This window comes from Aptenodytes patagonicus, chromosome 2 (genome assembly GCF_965638725.1).
Source record: "Aptenodytes patagonicus chromosome 2, bAptPat1.pri.cur, whole genome shotgun sequence".
Lineage (NCBI taxonomy): Eukaryota > Metazoa > Chordata > Aves > Sphenisciformes > Spheniscidae > Aptenodytes > Aptenodytes patagonicus.
Genome location: NC_134950.1, coordinates 5,185,126 through 5,206,169, shown reverse-complemented (window position 1 = coordinate 5,206,169; position 21,044 = coordinate 5,185,126). Strand labels below are relative to the sequence as shown.

At 44.2% G+C, this 21,044-nt stretch overlaps 1 protein-coding gene across 1 annotated transcript in view; it reads right to left on the bottom strand.

Moving 5' to 3' along the window:
- Nucleotides 1-21,044, bottom strand: part of COL22A1 (collagen type XXII alpha 1 chain) — a 211,580-nt gene that overhangs the window by 98,919 nt on the left and 91,617 nt on the right. Inside the window, exons 12-13 of the mRNA XM_076329048.1 lie at nucleotides 7,654-7,707; nucleotides 4,725-4,778 (exon numbers count right to left, since the gene is read on the bottom strand). Of these exons, the coding sequence (XP_076185163.1) occupies nucleotides 4,725-4,778; nucleotides 7,654-7,707 (108 nt within the window). The remainder of the gene's footprint in view (nucleotides 1-4,724; nucleotides 4,779-7,653; nucleotides 7,708-21,044) is intronic.

The window sequence follows — 21,044 nt, the reverse complement described above, 5'->3', positions numbered from 1 at the left end:
CCAGTGCTCAGACATCAGCAGGTTTATTCTTCAGCTTTCAGTCTTGCCCTACAAAGGCAAACTGGCCCATGCAAGTTCCTCTACAGGCCATTTCAGAAGCTTTGGCAATGGCAGTCGTTGCCTGCCTGTTGTGCGCAGGGTGATTGAGCTCTATCTTGACTCCTGAACACGCTGTTGGTGCAACAAAGCACAGGCGTGCATTGCTGCAGATGTTGCAGCAAAGGCTGCAGCCCAGCATAAATGAACCATAGACTTCAAAGTGTTACATATTTTGAAAAGTAAATGAAAAGAAACAGATCAGAACTATATTCTCCAATGTTTATTTTCAGCATAAGTGAGAGAAATGCAAGAGGATCAGGTACGTTTCAGCAGTTCTTCAGCTGGTTACACACTGACTCTCCCTGGAGAAGGTAAACTGAAATGGAGAGCACTCTCGCTGTGTGCTTTTATGTACCTTACAATGCATGCAAATGGTCTGGATCCTCAGCTGAACAGGATCAGCCCTCAGAGCCACCCTATGGAGGCAGCCTGGGCCTGACAAGGTGGCCATGAGAACTGGTTAGATCTATTATATCACCTGTTTAGCTGATTATTTCGTTACTTATCTCACTTTCCTTTTCTTTCTCCTTTCTCATCTTGTCAACTCCTGTATTGGGTGGCTGTAGTGGATAAGGCTTTAAAACAGATCAAGATTTTATTTTTAAATAATTTCTACGTTTCATATTAATAGATGTTTCTTATTAAAAAAAAAAATTAAAAATGCGAGATGTGTTTGCAATGAACTGTTAGCAGAACCGAAGCTTTTTTGTCCCAGTGGGAGTGCCCAGGAGGCTGGTCATGGCGCACCACTGTTTACACTTGCCTTAGCCCAAATGACAATCTCATTTGGAGCAGTCGTTAAGCACAGACCTGGCAGGCTGGCTGGACTGTACTTGGCTGCTGTTTCACCTCCGCTTTAAGCAATGCATTGCCGAAACTGTCCCCTCCCTCTGCCAGAGAGGACTTGACTTGTTAAAGCAGATGAAGCCGTGCCCTGAAGCTTGAGAACAGTTCATCAGCCCAGCTGTAACGTGGTTGAACCTGTGTATCGAAGCGAACCACATTGCAAACTCGGGGGGGGGGGAGATTCACGAACAGGTTAACAAGAGCTGGACTTAGGCACAATCAAAGGTGGCTCTGGGATCTCTACAACATCAGGCACCTGAGGACCTCTGCAGGGTCAGGAAGCGGTGCAAGTCCTCTAATGGCAGAGGGAGAGCAGCAGGCATGCACTTAAATCTCTGCCTTCAGCCCGCAGAAAAATACTACTATCAAAGTGTAGGCGAAACCCCTACAGAAATAGAGGCCTGCTCCGAGTTGTCCAAATTATCAAAGTCCAACTCAGTACCATTACCTAAAACATGGTTACAACATTCAGCAAAAATTATAGACAGAGAAACTGGGTTTGTCTGGATGAGAAGACTTGCTGATCCCACTCAAGGCCTGTGCTGAGATCATGTCTGGTAAACCAGAGAAGTGTGAGACCTTCAACAGCTGAAGCAAACAAGAAGACGGAAATTTGTCAAAGTGAAACTCTTACCTAATACTTTATATTTCAAAGGCTTGATTTTTTTTCCCTCTCCCTCTGTTTTTTCTATCAAGTGTAGATAACTGTCAGTTCAGATGGGAATGCTATAGCTATGTCAGTGCCATAGCAATGACAGCCACAAAAAACCTCTTTAACCTTTTATTAAAGATACAGAAAATAAAGAAGGAAAAGGTTGAATATTTGCTGCAGAATTTTACAGGCTAAAGGGCCTGGTCTTAAAAATTCAAGCTTTGTTTCACTGCTATAATATCATACAGTGAGGGACCTGAGCTATGGCCTTTTTTCTCTGGACCCACTTACTCCATTTAAATTAACGTGCCAGGTCCCACATATTTATGTGGGAGCCTTCTCCACTGACCAGTGGATATTTCTTGCCATCTCAGACCACCGTGGCATCTGCTATAACCAGAAGTTCCAACACCGATTAGCACAAGGCTGACTTTGAGAGCTCTTCTTTGCTTCCACCAGCTCGTAGCCAGCAGGATCATACATCCTTCTTGGTGAGTAATGAAGTTTACCCACCAAGTTTGATGAAAAAGAAAAAAAACCCAAACACCAAAAAACCCCACACATTTTTATGATGAAGACACTGAGCTAGGAAAAATCTCCCCTGGAGACTTCACTGAGCAGCAAAAGCAGTAAAACTGGAGGTGACAATCTGAGGCCATTTCATTCCTGTAACCCATACATGTACCCTAATGGGCTCATCATCCATTACGGTACCTCTGTGGATTGAAGTTCTATCACCAGAAGTCTGCAGGACCCTTACCTGTGCTACTGGAAGCTTCACACAATTAATGAGGCCTGTAAAAGCTGCGAGGCACCTCTTTAAAAGAAAGTACTGGCAATTCCCACTGAGGCAAAAGACTGGAAATCCCTCAGCCAAGCAGATAAACAGGGGGCTGAATTTCCTGGGGTACACGTACAGCTGCTGAGCGTGCACTGCGCTTGCCTAGCTCAATGCAAATTATGATGGATTGAGCCGGGAAGGACCGCATCCCAGCCAACCAGAGAAACTGCAAGGTAGCTCTCCCTGGAGCCTGGGGTAGAGCCCAGAGCCACTGTATTGATGCTGATGATTTTAAATAAAAATAAGTGATCTGGCAAAAAACAATCATTACAACAGTAATTGGAGATGTGACCTTTCTGATTGCTCTACCTCCGTCCATCTCTACATACCCCGTTCCACACCAGCGAGGTGGCTGGGCTTTATGCCGAGGAGTAAAGGAGTGTGGATTCATATTTTAGATTTTAAAGCCCTGTCAACAAAGTCAGGATTGTTTCTTAAAATAGCTCAGGCCAGAATCCAGCTCAAGGACACTGCATATAGCCAGCACATCCGTTGAAGTAAATAAAAATCACTGTGAAAGCACACGATCATTTTATATTTAGCCACTGTAGCTGAGAGGCTGGGGTTAGCCAAGCTCGCCTCTTCCCTGGGAGCACTTAGCACTGCCTAGTCAGACGTCTTTAAGTCCAGCCCCACCAGCACCTATCCTGCCAGTCCATAGTGCTGAACTTCTATTCAGCATTGCCTTGTTACTTGGCTGAACTATATGCGCCTCATGACCCTGGTGGGAAATATGGAGCATTTTCCAGGATCAAGCCCTTCTGGAGGTAGATGTTGATGCCTTGGTTTAGCTTGGTTTGTAAAAGCTTTGCAAAGCAAGAGTGAGGAACTTCATACCACAAGGAGCATCGTATAGCCTACTGGTTTGTAATTCCACTACAGGAATTACAGGATTCTGTAATTTCTCTGCAGGACAGAGAAAAAATACGTATTTATTTATATGATAGGAGAGATGCAGCTGACAGGCATTTGTGGATGATGAATCCAGTTCATTTCATCCACTCTCAAATCCCACTGAAGGGCAAAACAATATCCAGAGTGCCTCCAGCTCAGCCCAGCCCTGCTTTACAGCTGTCATTTATCCCCTGCTGAACATGCTGCCATGCAGCTTCCACAATCAACCCCTTTGTGTTGCTGAAGGCAATATGGCTCCCGCAGAGAACCGTGGGATGGCTGCCAAGTATTTCTGCTAAATCCACAAACACACCATTAGTTCCGATACCCTCCTGATGAGACTTTAGGAAATGATGAACATTTCCCTCTACGAAAAAAAGACATTTTGGAGAAAGGGCCTCTCCATAGCTGAGGAGCCCAGAAGGACCTATATAAATGAACTGCTTCACAGAGTCCTCTCCGACAGAGCCAAGTGACAATCAGGACTGCATATGGAAAGGTGTTCAGGTACTTAACTTCTATTTGAGGACAAAGGCATCAGTGAACTCAGTGGGAGGTTTAGATGGCTAGATATGGCTCTTCCAGAAAGATGTGATGCTCAAAGGCCTTTACTCGTACAGGAACAGAACTGGGTGAAGTAAATTTGGGCAATCAATCTGTTGTCCTTGCAGCACCTTTCATAGGCTGAGCTGAACTTGCTGTGCATGATGCCCCTGAAAACACACTTGTCAATCTTTTTGTGTTATAGCAACAAGACTGAAACCACCTGAGGTGTAGTTATCCCCTCAGTAACCAGGGTACAAGGTAAGGAGAGCTGAGACTTTGAAAGGAGGTTAAAGAATTGCTCATGAGACAGGCTTCAAAGTTTAGGCACATTTCTGATGCTCAGCTAAGTCTCACCAGATCCCCATTCAGAAGTACCTTGTTTGAACCAACCCCAGTGATATAAGCATTGGCTCAAGTTCTGTATCACTTTGCCACTGTCTACTGGTGCAAAACCGAAGCTCCCAAAATAGGCAGAAACATCCAGGCTAGGATCTCTCCATGATTATTTTTTTTCCAGTCGTAGAGTAGGGATAATAATTCTCACCTGCATCTTTGTGAGAGTTGGGAAGGCTTACTGAAGACATGAAGCAAGGCTTATGTGCCCCAAAACATGTTCTCTTCACCTTCTCCAGCTACGCTGTTGATTGAACAAAAGGTATTTCTTCTTTTTACATACCTTGCCTAATTGCTGATAGACTCCTGATGAAAATGAGCATTTTGTGTTTCTTCATTCACCAGTGAGAATACCAAAAGTCATAAACATAAAGTAATTCAAGCAATCCACACATATAAAAAGTCAGTGAAAAAAATATGCCTGCCCATGTAAAGAAGGAATGGAAAGCTTACCTTTGGACCTGCTGGCCCAGGCAGCCCAAATGTTCCCGGCTGTCCTGGTCGACCCTGCAAGTAACAGCAATATCGGGGGTAAATTCTAATCTTTTATACATAAAGGCTAGGATGGCTCAAAACAGTCATTACATACAGTTTTAGAAATGGAAGCTCTATCCAGTATCTACAGTCCTGAGTACCACTATCCAGAGAGCTGAAAGTTTGCAGTGTCCTTTCTTCACAAAAATAAAAGCAGAAAGAGACAAACCGAAAACTGAAGTAGCTATTCATCTGCTTTACAAAAACAACGACCTAAGTAGCAAGAAATGAGTTCCCTAAATTATGAACAGCTTGCACCGACTACAATCTACAAACATGGACTCCTTGGAAATATCATAATACATTTGTTCTTGAATAGTGACCTTTTAGTGCAATAAACACGTCCTATAAGAAATTCTGCAAGTACAAGTTTGTCACTGTCTGATCCCAGATTATGCCATGTGTGATGTGATGAAGTTGCATGAGTTCTGGAAGCTACGTGGGAAAATTATCACAGTTTTTCCAAAGTGGGACAGTGTGGCACAAAGCAGAAATAGGATGTAAGTGACAGGAAAAAAAAGAGCTTTTCTGCTGCATACCACTACTTTTGCATGTGCCTGACCTTCCAAAGAATCCTTTCCCCAGGTTCCTCCAGTCACCACTAAATGACTGCCACAAAGAGCTCACATTGGGAGCTGGCGGAGGTGCTCGCCAAGCCACTCTCCATCATTTATCAGCAGTCCTGGTTAACGGGGGAGGTCCCGGAAGACTGGAGGCTTGCCAATGTGACGCCCATCCACAAGAAGGGCCGGAAGGAGGATCCGGGGAACTACAGGCCTGTCAGCCTGACCTCGGTGCCAGGGAAGATTATGGAGCGGCTCATCTTGAGGGCGCTCACAAGGCATGAGCGGGACAACCAGGGGATCCGGCCTAGCCAGCACGGGTTCATGAGAGGCAGGTCCTGCTTGACCAACCTGATCTCCTTCTATGACCAGGTGACCCGCCTAGTGGATGAGGGAAAGGCTGTGGATGTGGTCTACCTGGACTTCAGCAAGGCCTTTGACACTGTCTCCCACAGCATTCTCCTAGAGAAGCTGGCGGCTCACGGCTTAGACAGGTGGACTCTGCGCTGGGTCAAAAACTGGCTGGACGGCCGGGCCCAGAGAGTTGTGGTGAATGGAGTTCAATCCAGTTGGCGGCCGGTCACAAGCGGTGTTCCCCAGGGCTCAGTACTGGGGCCGGTCTTGTTTAATATCTTTATTGATGATCTGGATGAGGGGATTGAGTGCACCCTCAGTAAGTTTGCAGACGACACCAAGTTGGGCGGGAGTGTTGATCTGCTCGAGGGTAGGAAGGCTCTGCAGAGGGACCTGGACAGGCTGGATGGATGGGCCCAGGCCAACTGTATGAGGTTCAACAAGGCCAAGTGCCGGGTCCTGCACTTCGGCCACAACAACCCCATGCAGCGCTACAGGCTTGGGGAAGAGTGGCTGGAAAGCTGCCCAGCAGAGAAGGACCTGGGGGTGTTGGTCGACAGCCGGCTGAACATGAGCCGGCAGTGTGCCCAGGCGGCCAAGAAGGCCAATGGCATCCTGGCCTGTATCAGAAATAGTGTGGCCAGTAGGAGTAGGGAAGTGATTGTGCCCCTGTACTCGGCCCTGGTGAGGCCGCACCTCGAATACTGTGTTCAGTTTTGGGCCCCTCACTACAAGAAGGACGTTGAGGTGCTGGAGCGTGTCCAGAGAAGGGCAACGAGGCTGGTGAGGGGTCTGGAGCACAAGTCTTATGAGGAGCGGCTGAGGGAACTGGGACTGTTCAGCCTGGAGAAAAGGAGGCTGAGGGGAGACCTCATCGCTCTCTACAACTACCTGAAAGGAGGTTGTAGCGAGGTGGGTGTTGGTCTTTTCTCCGAAGTAACAAGCGATAGGACGAGAGGAAATGGCCTCAAGTTGCGCCAGGGGAGGTTTAGATTGGATGTAAGGAAAAATTTCTTTACTGAAAGAGTGGTGAAACATTGGAACAGGCTGCCCAGGGAAGTGGTGGAGTCCCCATCCCTGGAGGTATTTAAAAGACGTGTAGATGAGGCGCTTAGGGACATGGTTTAGTGGGCCTGGTGGTGTTGGGTTGACGGTTGGACTCGATGATCTTAGAGGTCTTTTCCAACCTCTATGATTCTATGATTCTATGATTCTAAAGGGACAGTGAACGAGATGATAAAGGTCCACCATCAGGATGAAGATAATTCAAAGGGATGGTCGTCAAGCAGGGGAAAGGAGGGAAAGCTCTAAAACACACTTATATAAGATTCTGGAAAATGTGTTTGTGGTTTTATGCCTCAACTGTAGTCCTCTTAAAGGCAATATTTGGTATGCTTCATCCTTCTTTGAGCTGACCCTGCACCTCCTCCTTTGCTCTTAGCTTTTACCAGTGCACAAGAGGAGTTCAGGTCCCTGCTTCTGTGACTGATATACATCTATTTCTCTCACCCCTGCCTGTTGCGCAAGCAAGAGGATGGTTCCCTGCACCCCCCGCCATCTCCGCTAGCTGATGACTCTTTGCCAGCCTAAAAACAAATGGCCAAGGTCTGCAGCTGCAGCTATGAACCAACACAGCCACAGCAGCGGGTCCCAAACCACAGGCTGCCACGACTGCCCCGTTTCCCATCTTAATGAATGGTAGCAGAGCTGCCCCGTGAGCCTCTCAGGATGGCTAATCCATACGACACCTGCCATCGCTGCAAACGTGCGAGGGAGAGTGCTGCGGCTATTAACCTCCTGCCATTTGTTTCTGCCGCTCCTAAAATGGCCGTACAAATCCCCAAGACATGTTCCACTCAATACAGATTGATTTCCACTGCCTGCCTTGTACTAAAAGGCAAGGATTACATGGGAGGAACAAAAATGCTTACGGCTTCTCCTTTTGCTCCATCCTTCCCAGGGGGGCCAGGTGAGCCCAGGGACCCCTGTAACAACAACAGAATTGTCGTCAGCACAATATTAACACCCATTGCAAGTGCAAGGACATGAGTAACGCATCAAGACAAGAATAAGGAATGAGGAGACTCACTTCAATGCAAACATTTATTATTTACAGTCTCTGGAGGAGCTGCTGCTGACATTAACACACTATGGCCGATTGATGAGCTGCTAATGAGAAACTAGGCACTCTTGGCCACTTAACTAATTTAAGAATAAATTAATATAAAAGCTCTGCAGCTTTTATATTAAAAAGTGCAGACACGTAACCATTGAGTCATCTTAACATCATCTCCCCTCAGCGTCTCTGTCCACCATTTGACTGTCTCAAAAAATGCTGTTTTGTCACTAAATACTCAATGTTTTTTTTACTCCTTGCTTGTACAACATCCACCCCAAAGCTCAGAAGCCTCTAGGCACAGCTATAATGCACATAAGTAATGAGCTTAAAAGCAAACAGAAAAGAAGCCTTGAAAAACTCAAGCAGTCCTCAGGAACTGCCCTGGCCACCGGGAAGCGAGTCTCAGGGCTGTGAACGTGCAAAGCCATAGAAAACAAATAAACAGAAAACCAGGCACCACCTTTTAAAGCTTCCTATGCACCAGGACAAATGGAACTAAATATGTTGAGGTTGGCAGCACCACAGTTAACGGGGACTGCAGCAAATGCAGGGAAAAGGCAAGGTTTGCTGCGTGCAGCTGGCAATTTAAAAAACAAATGGAGAATGGAAAGACAATAGACACACAACAGGCAAGCCAATGTACATGGTGAGGAACTGGCTCGGTGTTTTTACTTCTAGGCACTGCAGCACTTTCTTTTTAAGTGTATTGTAAAAAAAGGCTCAAATGAGAAACAGACATGGGCACTGCAAACTGCCACTCTGGGCTGTGATTATACTGAGCTGGTTTGTTGTGTATTATTTGGAGGCGGATCTTGCCTTGCAATCCTGAACATTCGCTATTTTACAAGAGGTGGAAAAAGTTTAAATTCCTAAAATCCCTCCTGCAAATTATATTTAAGGCATTTCTGACAAATGTGTCCAAAGTAAATACTAGTCGACAGAGCAAGCTTGGTGCAGGATAATTTTTTTTTTTTAAGATGATGACACAGTAAGCAGCTGAAGGCCATCTCGGACCAAAAGTTATTTATGTTCAGTGCAAGAAAGGACATGATAATCTTTGGCCTTCCATGTCTCATATTGAAGAAACACTGGTGTTTCTGTATGTGGAGGCATTGGCATTGAGCTTCTATTCTGTTTCATTCTTCTCTTCTGTTTCAGAGTTTTACAAAGTTTAGACAAAGTTCATGCCCTTGAGATCTCCACACGTTTGTCAAATGTGGCTGAGCATCATCAAAAGGTTTAAAGATTTTAAGGTGCACTTTGCTGAAAAATAGTACAACAGCGTACTCTCCTTTTCTTAGCACCTTCCTAACAAAAAACACAGAGGTAAAACAAAAGACTTAGAAGAGGGCCTGTTTTCATTAGCCTTGCACAATAGCTTTATAAACTCTTAAACTTTTCACAGTATGATTAATAAAGACTCGGACTTACTTTTTCTCCTTTATCCCCTTTCAGTCCAGGAAAGCCGGAGGGCCCTTCTTCACCCTACAGCACCAACAAAAAAAATACCTCATATGAGGTATGAAATGCCATACCATTCTGTGGTATATTTGTGTATTTTAGGCAGCACAGTTATCATCTGTTGAGAGTTGAGGCCAACTTCTCCTCCTCGCTGTAACAATACTGTTCTCAGTCACCTGTAACTTGCCCATCTTTGAAGAGGTTCACTTTCAATTTTCCATTCCAGTGTCTTCCTCTGGCTGAACCCTCCCTCCCCTCCTTTTTGTAAATACCATCCAGACCCAGTCTTTTTCCAAGAACAAGATTAGAGACCTATCCTTGTTAAATAAAAGTATTTGAAGCATATAAACATTTCACTGAGAAACTCTCCTGTTGCCACATTTCAAAGCACGAGGACTTGAAATTTGGCATGGCCAACTTACTGCCACACCAAATTTCCAATGGCATGGAAATTTTTGGAAAAACCCAAATGTGGGAATTTTTTCCCCTTTATCTGCTCACATTAGGCCAAAACGTAACCTTGGAAGCCACTCCATTTAGACCTTATCAATAAGTACTTCTCATAGTCAACAGCTAACTTCACCAAAGATTCAAAGTAGGTTTCAGCCAGAGCTCTGTGAACAGAGCAGGACTATGCCGGCTGTTGTGGATCCCTTGGTCGTGATCCAGTAGCCTGCCTACGTCTGTCCTGCATGTTCATGCTCCGACTCATGGCACCCAGGTTCCAGCATTGCTGGATTTTACAAGAGATGTTGGCATGAGTCCTTTAATGGACTGTTACCAGTGTCTCTTCTACCTGAAACAGTGGACATCTGTATGTGGGATGTAAAGCCACTAGCACTGCTGGCAAATGACATGCCACAAAGCAGACCTAAGCGACTGACAGCTTTTTCCCTATCTGCTTTTGTAAAAACCCAGTAACACAGAAGAATCTTGTTGAAAGAACGTTAAAGTGGCTAAGCAGTTGATGCATATATTTCTAAGTTGCCTGTATATACATGAAGACTACCTACATATACAGATAAATTCAGGCCAAATTCTGTTACACTCAGTCTTACATGTGACCTTTTTTCCCTGCAGGAGTAGTCCAGCAGACTTAGGTGGATGTATTCCTAGGACAAGGCTCCAGTCAATGTCAGACAGAGTGACAAAATCTGGCTTTATTTATTCATAGGTATATTTGGCATTTAAAGGTTAATAAAAGATAGTATCTGGAAAGTTTCTGTGCTGTATATGCAAATTAAAGTCATTAGATACTTTTATAATCACATTTCTTGCTAACTGAATCTTCATGAAGCACTCTGTCTCGAATTTGCAATGCAGCTAGTGGTAAAAATCAGATCTGCCGTATTTGAATGGCTCCCTAATGAGATAGAAAACTCATCAAATAGCAAATGTGATTTTTAAGGAAATCATTTGCTCTGAGAGGTCAATATAACTTGAAGGAACTGCTGTTCCATGGCAAAGTGTGCAGCATAGGTAGGAGAACGATTTGTGTCTTTTCTATGCAAAGTAAAGGAATACAGTTAATTAGCTTTTTCTCTTGCCTTTTTTTTTTTCTTTTTTTTTCTCCATGACGTAGCAACTCCTTGGCACAGCTGAACAAATTAATCCTAGCATCAGTCAATAAGTTTGATCCACAGCGCTCATAGAGCCATTCATGCTGGACAGGACCTCGTAAGGTTTCAAGTCCAACCTCCCAGTCAAAGCACCATCAACACTGAATTCAAACCAAGTTGTTCAGGGTTTGTCCAATTTGGTGTTGAAAACCTCCAACATACTTCCCAGATGCAAATGGTAACTTGCCTCCTAAGCCAATAGCATCACAGGAAAAGAAAAAGGTTTTTTCCTTTTGCATTTTTTTTCATTAACTAAAGCAGTGTGATTTTGTCCTTTTGACTCTTAACAGATGTCAAGCAGCTGCCTACAAAGATGTGAAGCCCAGAGCAGATTTGTGGGCCCTCACAGCCAGGAGACTGTATGGACGTTTGCAGGAAAGAACTGTAGACTGTCTCCCACTTGGTGACCATACATGCCAGAGGCGGTTGGTCAACCCAAACTGCCACCCACTGACCAGCTCCAGAGTCACCAAGCAGGGGAGAGGGACTTCAGGGCTGCACCATGCTCAGGAATATGTGATCCAGCAAAGCCCAGCACTGCCATACATCAGACAGCCCGGCACAGAGCTGACCCTTTAATGGAAATAAAGCTAGAGAGTTTTACCAGCTTGCAGTGGAAATCTCTGAGTATCCACCAGCTTTACCAGTTCCTCCCCAAGAAGAAAACTGCACAGAAGCAACATAGACTCTAGAGACGGGTTTAACGTCTCCTGGGGAACCGCCACTGAACGCCTCCAGGCTAAAGAATGGAAAGGGCTCCTACTTCTGCCCCTTTCACTGACTCCCCATTAACCCTGGCTAGCTGCTTTGTATCCCCCACTACGCAGAAAAACCTGTCAGGCTAAGGGTAAGCTCAGCAGCTGTTTGAACCTCAATAAAAGCACAAGAAGAGATTGTATTGCCTGGGTCAAAACTCTCATGTTCACCAAGTAAACTGCATAACCTACAGGAGTGAGCAGTGGAAGAGAGCAGGAAGCAGAAAAGCATCGATGCTTCTGTGCTTGCATAGTGCCAAAGTAGATGCGACAGGCAGGGATAGGAAAGCAACGAACAGCTTGCACCCTTAACTCACAGCCAGCTGCCAAAACCCCCACTGAGGATGCAGCTAACTGGAATGGAGCCCTGTTGCCAGAGCAATTTACTTCATTAAGCAACTCCTTTTTTTTTTTTTTTTTTAAAACTACCCAACTTCATGAACTGCATCGCAGAACGATCACCTTTTCTTTTCACTTGTCCACCAGATTTTTTTGATCAGGTAAAATGCCAAGCATTGTGCTCAGCATGCTGCTAAGACCTAGGGAAGTGCTGGTGTACCCAAAAGGTGTCTGTTCCCTCCCCTCAACCCCTCCAATTAGGTCAGTTGGGTTAGCAAAAGAGCTCGCCTCTCTCTCCAGCACTTGTGGATTGAGGGGGTCTGCCAGCGCATCTATCCTGAAAACCACTTTCTAAAGCCAGGAAAAGTTGCAATTAGAGAATGACAGAACTGGCCAAAGAAGAAATCACAGGGGCCTGAAATAACGTTGTTCAAGAGGAGTTCTTGCTGGGGAGGTTACAGCTCCAGCAATTAAACTCAAAAAGAAGGCAGCAGATTTTCCTGATTACTTTCCCTTTTCAGGCTCATGGGCATGCTGTCCTTTTCTTATCCACTGGAAAGCCAGCCACCTATGTTTAGTTTCATCCTCTGTGCTGCACGGCCAGTGGCCTTTAATCGAACATTTCCACCAAAGTTAGCAAGAGAATAAACACCTTCATTAGCTCACCGTTGACAAAATATTTGTCAAAAGAGCCTAGATTTAGCAAGCTGCCATCTGATCTAAAGCAGCCAGAGGACTTTTCTTGCAATATGGCTGTGAAGTGCAATCAGTCACACGGAAGCAGATACTGCAGAGCAAGAGAGGGCAGGCAGGTACTGCAAGCGCTGAAGTCATATACTGACACAGACTGTGAGTACACAGAGGTTACGTAGTGCACAGGTAGCTACATATTTCTACAAATGCCATTTTTTGCTTTTCAGTAGTTATTCAACGATTATTTACTTGAGTTAAAGCAACGCCTCATTTATTCCCTGCTTGGGTCACTCTGCTGGACACTGTATGAGTAAATACTAAATTACAGTCACTACACTCCAAAGCTCCGTTTAAATTGCAAGCAATGTGTAAATATAATAACGAAATAGCAGAGGCAGAGAGCACAGGCCAGTGAAATAGCTGCCAAGCAGACACGGTCTGCAAGTGCGCTGGGCTGAAGGATCCAGCCACCACAGTGGGAAAACGGGCAGCCTTTGGCATCAAGCCCTGGGGAAGAAAAGCTTATGGCATTCCTTGCACCAAGGCCAAACCTGGCTGTGCCACTGAGAGGGATAAAAATAATACTATATACCCACAGGCTGGCTGTGTTCCCGGCTTCAACACAACGAGATTCTGGTGGTGACATGTAAACCACACCTATCTGTTCATGCCATGCATTTCTATTTCCACCCATCTACTTTATGGATAACTGAACTTCGAAGGCTGTCCCTTTCTGGAGAAACATCTGGACCAGAATAGGAAGGTAACAAGGACCAGGCCCTCCAGGGAACTGGGAAGAAGCAGCAAAGGCAGAAAAGACTATTGTTGAGGAGGGCAACAGAGTATAGTTTCTAAGGCAGCTTCCCTTAGGCTTAGCCTACGCTTTCTGGAGTAGTTTTATGCTGTAGGTGGGATGACCTATTGCTTCCTTGGTCAATAGTTTCGTGGACAAAAACTTGAATGTGTAGGTTGTTGTACCTGTGAGGAAGTGCATTAACAAATATGGCAGCTTGGCTTAGGAAGTTCCTAAAATACTGAATACTGCAAGCTCTGAGGATGTAGCACTAGAGAAATCACTCTGAAAACTCCATCTTTCATTCCTCAAAGAATTGATATAAATACTGCAAACAAATTAGGAAGGTTTTCTGAGCCATACTAAAACAAAAAGTTTAGGCAGAATTCAGTAAAAAGGATAGAATTTTGAATTTGCTTGTATTTACTTTTTAATGGAAGTGTTCAGAGCCACAATGGATACAGAGCAAGGCCTAAGCACTACTTCTGTCCTTCCTGGGGGGTGTCAGAGCAGGGCTTACATGGGCACATGGTTTGTCCAGACACAATGGACAAAAGGAAATGACACATGATGAGGAAATTCAGAGCACAGGCAACACTCAGCTGCTGCAGAGAGAGTACTGGGGTGACGGAAGAATAAAGATACAACCCTTGGCTTCAAGCATATCATCCATTAAAAATACAGCGGTGAGCTGGGGAAGTATAGACACACCCAGGTAGATTCCTTTATTAGCTAGTGTACATGAGCAGAGTTATCTGATTTCTACATTTGAGCAAGGATGTCTTCCTGGTACACCAGCGTCACATGGATTTACCAGATCACACCAGCTCTAGGTTAGTGATCCCTCCATGGTCATGAAGGTTGTCTGGGGTTTTTTTTAATCCCTCCATTACATGCTCACCATATTCACATGTAGCTTAACTCGTTGGATATCATCCAACAATTCACCTCACTTGGGTTATATTGAGCCTCACTACCCCACAGAATCGCCTGAACATTATGTACATGGTCTGTAACCAAATTATATCTACATCCCATGTAGATCCTCAGATGGCTGAATGGAGATAACTATGAAATTAAAAAGCAGATGACCTAATTGCTAGATGATATGTTTCCTCAGATTGGGAACAACTAATACAGCGACTTTGCCATATCCAGCCTCATAGCAGAATTTCTCTGAAAAGAAAGACACCTAAAATGGAGGAGGAAGGGATCTGCAGGTATATGGAAAGATACAGAGATAGAACAATTCAGTATTACCTGATCATAGACAGACATCAAAAGCACACAAAGGAATAATCCCTCAGTGATGTTTTTAAGCAATCTACTCAAGTTTAACTGCTTTTCTTTCCTCCACTTGCAGCTCCTCAAGCAGCTGCCAAGTTTACAAATATTTCTTCCAACTTGAGAACAGCTGTGGCCTATAATCACATACTTTATTTCAAACTCTGGGTTGTGGCCTACGTTAATGGAAATGAGAGCAAACTAAACAAGAAAATAATGGGAAAAAAATCAGTCCAAAACACATGGTTAGATTCTCATTTGCCTGTCAAATTTGAGTAAATCACTGGACTTTCCTTCAGCTTACAGAGCAGATGATAGAAGATAGATCATTCTAAGGTCAATTCTATACGTTTTCTTTATTTTCTTTTCCAAACTGGTCTACATCTAACACAAAAGTACCACTTTTCTAATCCTAAAATGAAATAAAAAAATCTAACCCTGTCACAAATGTCAATAAAGGTGTCATTGGGAGACCTTCAAAAATCTGCCAAGCAGAACCCCATGAATCACACACTCAGCATATTGACAGCTGCGCAAACTGGGGGATCTATATCCAAGGTAAGAGACAAAATAGCAAGAGCTGAAGAGAAACAGAACAAAATGGGCAAGATTAAATGGGAACAGAAGCAAAATTGAACTGTGCAGTGTTACCACTTCACCATTAACACACCCCTCTCTCCTTTGTTAATTAACTTCACAGCATCTCTGTGAAAGGAAAGGAAGTTACAGCAACTGTAATACTGCTTTCATCTCATGAGGGTGACGAGTCGGAGGTACAGAGAAGACATATGAAAGGTCACAGAGTCAGTGCCCTAACCATGAGTTTATTCTTTCTCTCTCCTGGCTCTTTGGCCTGCATTTAACTTGGCAACCTGAAGTTCACAAAGAATAAACTAGAAGACCATGGGTAAGTGGCCTACGGCTGACCCATGGTTACCCACTGAACTGTTTTCACTGTTTGTTGAGAAAAGTGAAGAAGAGACAGAAGAGATGTCGCAGGTTGAGTGTGGTCTTCAGGTTCAAATGTCTGAGAACACTTCCAAGAGACTGCATGGTCTAGAAGGATGCAATATCTTTCTTTTCTAGGTTTTTCCATTCAGGAGCTACCAATTTGAGGAGGCTGAAATGAAAGATTTCACAACTTTATCTCCAGCAGCCATACAAAATAAATATTTTCTTGAAAAATATTGTAAATTTTGGGTTTGTCTTTTTTTAGAGTGGTGAGGCAAAGACAAAGGTTTTATTAAAAGCCAGGGATGATCTGCAGATCAACTGAGAGGCAGAGCTAGAGTGGATATATGTCACCCAGCTCCATTTTCAAAAGCTGCTGACCAGACAGGCAGCACAAATGACTGCCATTCTCTAATGCACAGATACAGGATTCTATTAGCTTAATGATGCTAAAACCCCATTAATATCTTGGCAAATTTGACATGAAAACTGGCATTATCTTCTCCTTCTACAAGAAATAAGACATTCATCTCAACTTGGAGTTCACTTTAGTTCATTCTAAGAAATGAAGAAAATCTTTTCTGCTGGGTCTCTGTATTATATTCTGATTTAACAAACAGAAAGGTCATGTGGACATGATACACAGGGGTCAATAGAAGTCATAGGCTTGGCTAGTCTATCAGGAAACCCAGCCCAGTATGCAGACAGCTGGTTAAATGATAGTTACGGACATTTCTTGTACTGCAAACATATCAAAGATTTTAATTAATGCATTGCATAGAAGTCAGTTGTCCCCAAAAGGTACTTCCCCAGGAGAAATTCAGGAGCCCTTGTCTTTCAAGGGTCTCTGAACCCTTGAACCTTATCACAAACATCATGGACCCTACCATGAGACCAGAAGGGTCCTTCTGACCCTTCATGATATGATCCTAGTCATTGTTCTGGGGAGAGCAGGTGCATCATATTTCAGAGATACCAACAGATATCTTTCTCTGAAGAAACCTGATACCCCACCTTTGCATCAAAATAGGTAAAACAACAAGCTGTGTAGCAGTTAATTTGACACATGGTCACCCATAAACTTGGCACTGCAGGAGAGAAGATGCATCAGAGCTTACTGATGTGGTAAACAGCTATACCCTAATCAAGGTCATTTCAGAGTTCAGAATAGCCTGGAAACATCCTAAAGACTTCAAAGCTGTCATTGGCGCCCAAGATCCTGTTCCTTAGCTCATATTAGCTGCAACCCCACCGCGACACTCCTTCACTCACTGCATAAGTAACTGCTGAAAGACTGGGGTGGTCAGACACCTTTGACAACTACTGAACTGCTCATTCATCTATAATCAAGACTTCCCCAAGAGGAGTACTTGAAGAAAGCATCTACGTCTGCAACAGAGAGAGCACAGGAGAGTACAAGGGGGAGCTGTTGTGTTTGAAATACTTTTGTACAACAGCTAGAAGAGTTGCTCAATCAATTGCTGAAATGTTCAAATTAAGAAACAGTCAAATGGTTTGCAGACCTATTTATGATTGAACATACTGAATAGGAGGTAGATGATAACTGGAATCAGTTGGTACCACAGTCCCACTACACAGAGGAATAACCTGAGAAATAAACTGGACTACAATGGGTTGGATTCCTAGGAGCAGGACCAATAGTTCCTGAAATTCTGTTTTTTCTTGTTTGCATGGCTGGGGCAAGAGGGTCCTCAATTAAAGGCACATTTGTCAGACACTTTGAAACCTGAAAAACACAGCTCTGCTCTGAAAACTTCCTTGTCTTGAAGTACAAGCTGATGCTCCTTGCTGGCATCTGCCACTGCTCAGGACCAGACAAACAGCTTGCCAAGTGCTGGACAGGAAGTGTTCACTGAAGTAGAAAAATAACCCAGTCATGTATCATGACATTGATTAATTTATGTCCTTACACCTATAAGTAGCACACAGAAGATAGTTCTGGTCTTGTGGATGATTTGCCACGTACTGGTTGATGTTTTGCCTTGCGAGAAACATCTATTAATTCCTTTTGCTCTGTTTCTGGGAAATTCCTGATGCTTCAGATCTCCACACAGCCCTCAGAAATTTCAGTAGCTCTGTGAAGAGCACATTAGGGCAGAGGAGTACTGTGTCAGAGCACTCCAAACTCCAGGGCCAATCTGCTCTTAAACATCTGCTGCTACTGATATTCCACGTTCACCCCCTAGAGTTTATTCCAGCACCTCACTGAAATGTGCAGAAAGCTTTTCCTCAAGATCAACCACATCATCTAGCCCATGATTTCTCCTCTCCTTGCAGAGCCCATTCCTTTCAATCTCTCCCTGTCAGTTAAATTTGCAAAATCACTGATCATTCTTCTCATTGCTCTCTGCAACGAGCAACATCTCTCCACATCTATCTTTAAATGTCATGCCCAAACTGGAGACAACATCCTGCCTTAAGTCTTATCACCACCTACTTATAACTTGCAATGATACGCCCCTGTTGACTGCCAAACATACCTGAGGCTGCTCAGCCAAGTCTTTGCCAAAATTCTAAATTGTTTTGGTCCAACCAGACATTTTGTTTATAAAGTGATGCTGCTCCCTAGGTCTTTTTCATCTCAGAGTGCATTACAATGGTCATGATCATTCTTCCCATTTGACTTGAACACTGAGGTACAAGAAGGGGAAAAGCTAAGGCCAAGATCCCCTACGGAGCCAATGATATAGAGCCAGAAATACAAACTGAGTCTCCAAGAGACCCAAACCCACTCACAACACCAAATGCATCAGATTCTCTTGAAATAACAACCACTAACAGTCCACGCACCGTTTAACCAGGGAAATAAAGATTTGCCATGAAAAAATCCACATTTTTCCTCCTCTGGCACTTGCTACTATGTGCATGTCCATTACCCAGCAGGGTCTGAGACACAAATCACCATCTTACTGTCAAAGCCAGACACAACAGGCCTTGTGAACTTTGGGAGACATAAAATCTCTAGGTAGTGCTTAAGAAAAAGGGTGAGAGACCCAAAAGGTGAAATTAAATGTCCAGGGTTGTATTTGGGCAAGTAAAGAACAGCATGAAACACGGTGCTGCCATGGTCTCACCTGCCCTCACCTGCACCTTAAGAGAGCCCATGAACAAGGCACCTGCACCTTCTCAGCCATGAACAAGGAAACTCAGCCTGGCAACAGCTTTGATCAGTGGAAAGGGGAAAATCTGGCTGCTTCACTAGATAGATGTGAAAACATGTAGCAGGAAGAGGGGCTGAGAACGCTTAAGATGCTTTTGATAGACCAGTGATAGCAACTTGCTTCGTATAATTCTTCAGCTCTTTGTGATTCATTAGGCTACGAGATCCACTTCAGAGTGGACTGCTCCAGACTGCTAGGAAAGCTTTTTTATTTTCCACCTAACAGGCAGCTAATCCATACCTATCCACTGCAATATCACTCTCAGGAGCATCCCGCATTCGAACAACAGTTATCAATGACAGAATCAAGGCGATCTGTTTTCCCCCCCCCATCTCTTCTATCAGAAGAAGCACAAAGTTGGCAAATCTTTCTCATATGCTTCCTTTCCACACTGCCAGTGGATCTTGGCAGAGAAATCCTCTAAAGAAACAAGTGCTGGAGACTTTGCAAACTTCTTGTTGCCAGTAGATGTCATTACATACCAGTAATGTACCTGCCAGCCAGGGGCCAATGCTGAAAAGAAAGAAATGTTTTCTAAGTTTATGTAAGGAAAAAAACCCAAGTTACTAGTATTCTTGCACTGCTGAGAATTAAGCTGTCACGATGCAGATTTAGTATGTGATCTGGCTTCTTGTTTATTACAATCTGCAGCTGTTATTCTGGGTCACAGAAAACCACAGAATTTATCTAAACCCCTCTAAATATTGTTAAGAAAAAGAACTCTATCAAACCACAGTTATTTAGCTCTGCAGAATGTACTTTAACTACAGTTAAGAGGACTCAAAAATACTCAACATGGAAGCTGAAGTCGCCCGCATACACAAGAGGATTCAGAACATACTCAGAGTAGTAAGGCAGATACTAACATTAATACACCTCACCTTTTAATCAGAAGATTCAGAAAAGAAATCACAGATATGGACGACTCCAGTGAGCTGCATGACAGCCTTAGGAAGTAGATGAGGTGTTACTATACAGATGTGTAAGTGCTGGACTGAGAGGCTAAGTGCTGAGTGACCTTAACCAGATGAAGTCAGTAGCTAAGAATGGTTCCTGAGAGAGATGATTCTCAGAACAAAAAATAATAAGAAAAAAACCTGCAGATATCGCACTTTCACTTTTCATTACCAGGTCAGTTTGAGCTATGCTCACATTATTTTTTATTCTGCAATAAAGTAAGAAGATCTGAGTGGTAAGAAGCAAACCCTGAGGAGGCAATGTTTCCACAGCCACTGTCTCCAAGGAACACCAATTACTGGGCAGTTGGGGTTTGGTTTTATTTTCAGATTTCAAACTCAATAGTATCTCTAAACTTGGAGTGTTTTCCCATCTTGTTACTGTCAAGATGTGCTTCCTGAAAGAGCACTGCCCGCCGACCTGGATGCTGATGTGCAAAGGCTCCTGCTGCCTGCCGCTTCCTTAGGCTCTCAGAGTCACACTTCAGCTCACCAGCCCTGGGTAAGCTGGGTGGCATTTAAGAGTTTTGGGACTTGGTGACAATGTCTGAACACCACAGCAGCCCAAACAAGGCCTGTAACCTCACTGGAGCACCTTCCCTGCACCAGGCTCAAGGTTTCAGCAGTGAAAAGGACACACACACATCATCTCTTGGAGTGATAATTAGTTTTATTTGGAAGTTGCAGGGATAAGGACTAATTCTTGGTTCATGCAAGCTCAGGCTCACATCGTGTAAGCGCTCAGAGAGCACATCCTGCTTCTAGAAGTTCAGATGGTTGTTCCCCTCCTTTGTATTGAAGCTGTTTTTAAGCTCTTACCTTTGGCCCTTGCTTGAACTACACTGCAGCAGCCTGGCAATGCCCCCTGCTAATCCTGACCCTGACTTGCAGAATCACTTTCCTGGCTTGGACTTAGACTTGCTTCATCAACCGTGGACCAGTCTGGTGATCTGGACTCTCGGCTGAACCTGACTACCATCACTGACGCCTCCTGCTCCCTCGCTGGGGTGCTATGGGATAAGCCCTGTCTGGTGAGGTCCCTGCCCTGCCAGTCATGGTATTGCTCCCAGCTCCATCTCCCTTCAGGCACAGCTGGTCCTTGCTGCACTCTGACACTCAGGGACCTGACTCTCAAACTTTATTATAGCTCTGTGTGTCTAAAACACCACT